Source organism: Prunus persica, chromosome G6, assembly GCF_000346465.2.
Source record: "Prunus persica cultivar Lovell chromosome G6, Prunus_persica_NCBIv2, whole genome shotgun sequence".
Taxonomy (NCBI): domain Eukaryota; kingdom Viridiplantae; phylum Streptophyta; class Magnoliopsida; order Rosales; family Rosaceae; genus Prunus; species Prunus persica.
The window spans coordinates 11561862-11567670 of NC_034014.1; the positions used below are offsets into that span (position 1 = coordinate 11561862).

Sequence of the window (5809 nt, forward strand, 5' to 3'; positions counted from 1 at the left end):
AGAAAATGGAATTGCTGCAATATCCCTACCAACTTTAGCTTCCTCCCTACTCCTGGACTCTTGCTGTTGCATCCAGGCCATTAATAGCAAGGTAGGTTAATTTTCAGTTTAGTATTGTCACTTGAAGCTTCAAGCTTGAATTCCTCAAATAAATATTTTCATCAAACTTCTATCTCTGTAGTCTGTTATATCCCTCTTCTGCTCACCCTTCATCCATTTTCAATTATTAGTTTTGTTTTGCTAGACGTTTTGGTTGAACACTTGTTAAGCCTTTTACTTGTCATCTTAAGTTTTCTATATATTTTCAGGACCAACGAAACGACGTCGTGGTACTCATAAAGTTTCTTTGACTCTGCTGTAGTAATGAATCCAGACGAGACCTTTGTGAATGTCGAAGAGAGTTTTGTGAATCCTGATGAGAGTTTTGTGAATCCTGAAAGTTTTGTCCTAAGGTTTAGTTTCTTTGGATTTGTTTTTTATTTTATGTTATTATTTTTCTTGATCAATCTTATTTTAATACAATTATTATTATTATTATTTTTACAAACTGCTATTAAACTACTCTAATCTACAAGAGGGCACTTTGAACTTTGTTGTAAGGGGGCGGGAAAATGCCATGATCAACTAGCATAATCTACATCTCCTCTCTTATATTATTATTTTTGAGAATTCATTTTGCCAACCATTTTTGAAAAATTAATATTACACCCCTATTTGCCTTTACAAAAACAAAATAAAATCCTCTCAAGTTCTACCTCACATGCTTATAATATTCTTAGTATACGTGGAGTGTTTGTTTCTTAATTTTTTTTTTTTTAATACAAGTGATAATTTACTCTAAATTAATCCAATTTATGGGGAGGGGGATTCAAACTTTCAAGGGAACTAGCTCCCTGCCCTCACCAACTCAAAAATTTGGGCCTTGGGCTAATTTTAAATTCCTCATAAAAATGGGATGCACACAATTATAATTATAGACCCTTTACGAATTATGTGGGTAGAAGTTCGAAACTCTCAGGCAAATATTTATGGAAACTCTAAAAATGCAAATTAAAAATAAAATAAAATTCGAGGAGTGAAGACTTATATACGGATAAAGTTGTCCTTTAAAATAAAATAATATTTATATCATGCGAGGAGTGAACACTTTATCCTTTAAAATTGTCCATGTTACTTAATTGGTGCCAACTTGTTTTGAGAGTTTCCATAAATATTTACGGATAAAGTCTTCACCCCTCGTATGAGGTAGGCTTATATCATGCGAGGAGTAAAAACTTTATCCTTTAAAATTTTCCGTGTTACTTAATTGGTGCCAACTTGTTTTCTTTATGTAGCCAAAAAAATAAAAAAATATTTTTCTTTTACATTACAATGCCTGCATTCTGTATGTATTTCTATCAGTTCCGGCAAGAAGCCTCCTGCAAGCGGTGAAGGAAATTCAGCAAGTAAAAAATGGCCAACAGCAAAGGAAATTTTTGACCCACAAGGGGCCTTCCTTCCATTATGGAACAAAATATTCGTAATTGCATGTGTGGTTGCAGTCTCATTGGATCCTTTGTTCTTTTACATTCCAAACATCAATGAGCAATACAAGTGCCTTGGAAAGGACAAAAAGTTGAGAACTACAGCCCTTCTTCTCCGATCGCTCATGGACCTCACTTTCGTAATCCATATGGCTCATCAAATTCGTGTCACGGCGAAAATTGTGGCCTCCGAGCAGGTAGCAAGAAGAGGAAAGGCAGATTGGTTGTGCAGAAGACAAGAGTTGGTTAGGGCGATTCCCTGGTTTTCCATCCTAGTTGACTTTCTTGCTGCTCTTCCAATCCCACAAGTACGAGAAAATTAATTTATATTTGAGATGTAATTCAAGTAATTGATATTTTTGCTTAACACAAGAAGAGGAAAGGATCTAATCATCTAACCTTTGGAGTGATGATCTAAGTCTAACCCACTGTAATTATTTTTGCCATGCAGGTGGCAATAGGAGTTGTCTTTTTCAAAAGGAGAAGCTTTGAGTATTTTCGCAAAATGGGTATTATGACCTCCCTAATTCTCTTCCAATATTTACCAAGAGTTTATCGAATATACGTATCATATGAGGAACTTACAAGAATCAAAAGATGGGTTAGAGGTGCATTCAATTTTTTCCTATACATCCTTGCTAGTCATGTAAGTTACGTCTCCCTCGTCACCTTTATTTTATCGTTTCTGCCTTTCATGGAGTTGCATTATTTTTCTCTATACAATTTTATTTTATCATTCACTAATTTGCTTGTTTAATTAGGTTCTTGGAGGTTTTTGGTACTTCTTTTCCATACAACGAGAGATATCATGTTGGCATGAAGCTTGTCAAAGAAGTACTGAAAATGATTGTATAGCTACGTATCATTTTCATTGCGATGACTTTAGTTTGAGAAATGACAATATGACTTCAAGTAAAGTCAAATTCCTAAGTGAAGCTTGCCCATTAGATCCACGAAATTCCACAAGATTTGATTTTGGAATATTTGTTCATGCCCTTAAGTCAGAGTCAATACCTTTTCTGCAAAAATTCTTTCACTCTTATTGGTGGGGCTTGCGAAATCTCAGGTTCGTATTATGCATATAATTTTGCAATGATTTTATATTATTATTATTATTTTTTAGTTTTTATGTTATATTCTTTTAAAAATTCATTCATTTGAAAAATAAGAATTTTTTTAATTAATTTTTCAGTCTATGTGAATTCCACATTAACAGTAACAGAATTTTTATCAATCTTATTAATGGAGGGTGTCTTTTGAAAGTTTTCGTTAAATTCGAATACTGGTCAAACGGATCTTTAAAAGTTGGATATGAATTTGTAATAATTCCTATAATTTGGGGAGTTTACTAAAGTTAATCCTTTTATATATATTTTTTTCCATTGCAGTAACTTTGGAACGAATTTAGAGACAAGTAATTACGTGTGGGAAAATTGCTTTGCGATTCTAATTTCTGTTATTGGCTTGCTACTCTTCTTGTATCTGATCGGAAATGTCCAGGTTGGGAAACAATCTACCTCTCTATTATTATTATTATTATTATTATTATTTATGTATATTTTTCTTCGAATCAAATTAAGCTTTAGAGCATATGTATCAACAACATTGTATAAGCTTGTTTGTGGTGAGACAGACGTATATACAGTTGGCAACTACAAAATCGGAGGAGATATGCCAGAAGATGATGATAAAAGACTTAGAGATCCAATTGTGGATGTCTAGAAATGGTCTCCCCGATGATATGAAGACCGTGATTATGAAAAATGTCAAACAAAGATTGGAACAAGATAAAGATGCTGATGTAGAGAATCTTTTCTCTATTCTCTCACGAAATAACAGGAAATCTATAAAGCGCCACCACTACTACAAAAAAGCAAAAAGACGACGGTAAATCACCGTCGTGTATTTGGTTTTTCAATGGTCGTGGAATCCACCGTCATCTTTTCCCTCATAAACCACGACGCTAAATAACCGTCGTTGTTAAACAATACAACGTCATCAAAAAATACAAAACGACGTCTTTGTACTGCAAAAAGATCTAAAAAAAGCAATCGATGATGATAATAGACGACCAATTCTCTAAAAAGACCGTCGTTAAAAAGGGAAAATATGACACATATTAAGAGAACAAGGCCGCAAGATAGACATACAACGACGACAATAAAAATACGCCGACGTTAAATATAATTTTCACGACAATAAAAAATATGACGTCTTTAAATACATTAGAAGACGACGTTATTGATACCTACTACGTCGCACATATAAACACAACCGTCGTACAATTAATTTTCCACTTCGATTTTTTGATAAAAGATGACGTGGAAATAGTTGTCAGTGTCATTATTTACGACGTATGTGTTTCTATAGTAGACGTTGAAAAACTAAACAACGTCAGTTACAAATATATGAGAGTCGTATTAAAAAATTTATACGTCCTATTTTCAGAAACAAACAACGACCATAAATATTAGACGTTGTTAAATACAACAACGTCGGAAAACAATAAAAACAGACGTGTTTAGTCTGCTAAAGTTCTACAACGTCTCTTATTTACAAAAAACCGTCGTGAAATAAATTTTCCACTTCGATTTTATCTAAAAAAGATGACGTGGAAATAGTTGTCAGTGTCATTATTTACGACGTATACATTTATATAGTCGACGTTGTATTTATATGTATTCATTACTCACGACGCACTTAATAATATAGACGACGTTGAACGTCTAAACAACGTCGGTTCCAAATAAATGAGAGCCGTATTACAGAACATATAGACGGCGTAGATTATGATGGGAGCCGTATTACAAATAACGTCGTTTAATTGTTATTAGACGGCGGTTATAATGAATTTCCGTCGGAATTAATTTCGTTCCTCTTCGTTTATAAAAGAACTTGCGACGTGGAAAATGTATGATGACGTCGTATTTTTTAACGTTCAGATTACATATCTCGTTTTTTAGACGTCGGTATTATGGGATTGGAGTCGTGTTATTTTGAATTACATGGCGGTTCTTTATCCTTCACCGACGTGATATCCTGAATAATTGCTTCACAATAGCGTCGTGGTTCTTCATTGTTACGTTGCTTTAAGACGTCGGTAAATATGCTGAATAACTGATTCACAATAACGTCGTGTTTTATTTGAACGTAGAAAGTGAAGAAATCACATTACAATATATTACAAAATTAATGTCATACACTGCCAATTACATAAGCATCATTCAATCCATATATCTTCACACCCATCTCGAATATTTTGACCGCCTAACTCACCTACCAGTTCATCAAATGTGTCAACATTTGGCATCCCTCTAGTAAATGGCTCACACTCAATTATCACATCACCTAATACTTCATCACCAATAACATCATTATATTCTCTACTAGGCATTGATAACACTACCGACCAACCACGATGCATCGGGTCGTCAACAAAAAATATTTGTTTGACTTGAGAAGCCAAAACAAATTGGTCATTCCTATGTCCAATTTTACTCAAATCTACCAGGGTAAATCCAAGTTCGTCGACTACAAGACCAGAACTATCTATCCAATCACACCTAAAGACTGGGATTGTAAACTTTTGGTAGTCAAGGTCCCAAATTTCTTGAATGACACCATAGAAACCCATATTTGAGAGAATTGGGTTTTTATCCTTGGCACTAGCAACTTGCATGGTATGTGCAAGTAAATAAACTCCACTATTTTGAGTTGTCCGCACATCATCTTGTGCCTTGATATTGAATTTAATACCTTTAATAAGATAGCTCCTATATAATGGCACTGACATGTTTGGACCAGCTGCTAGCCACCTTAAATTTTCTGATACGCCATGATTGTCTTCCTCAACTTCACTTTGAACCTGCAAATTAATCATATCTTAATTCATCCTAACATATAAATAAGAAGAAAATTAAAAGAGAAATACGTTATTCAACAACATATACCTTGAAGCGTAGCCATTGAATGAAAGTGCTATTGTGCTTATCCTGCAGCCACTTTGTTCTCTTTCTAAATTTTGGATAAGCAGTCTTGATGTGGATCATATGTTGCCTACATGACACGAAAAATTCAAGCATTACGGTCCCAAATATATAAGATAAACATAAGAAATAATTTTAAATGGAAACTTAAAGAATAAAACTCATACGTACTCGATATAAGGTAGGACTTCCTCCGTATTCTCCAAGACATATAGATGTGCTTGATTCAACAGGTCCTGATCAACTACGCTCACTGTGCAACCTGATAATGGCTTGGAAACTCCCATCTTTTGGCTGAGG

General features: G+C 34.2%; 1 protein-coding gene across 1 annotated transcript in view; it reads left to right on the plus strand.

Moving 5' to 3' along the window:
* LOC18774541 (cyclic nucleotide-gated ion channel 1) overlaps nucleotides 1-5809 on the plus strand; it is a 17614-nt gene continuing 11805 nt past the window's right edge. The window contains exons 1-7 of the mRNA XM_020565688.1: nucleotides 1-91; nucleotides 309-452; nucleotides 1402-1831; nucleotides 1975-2169; nucleotides 2285-2589; nucleotides 2912-3023; nucleotides 3157-3378. Coding sequence (XP_020421277.1) covers nucleotides 364-452; nucleotides 1402-1831; nucleotides 1975-2169; nucleotides 2285-2589; nucleotides 2912-3023; nucleotides 3157-3378 — 1353 coding nt within the window. The 5' untranslated portion in view covers nucleotides 1-91; nucleotides 309-363. The remainder of the gene's footprint in view (nucleotides 92-308; nucleotides 453-1401; nucleotides 1832-1974; nucleotides 2170-2284; nucleotides 2590-2911; nucleotides 3024-3156; nucleotides 3379-5809) is intronic.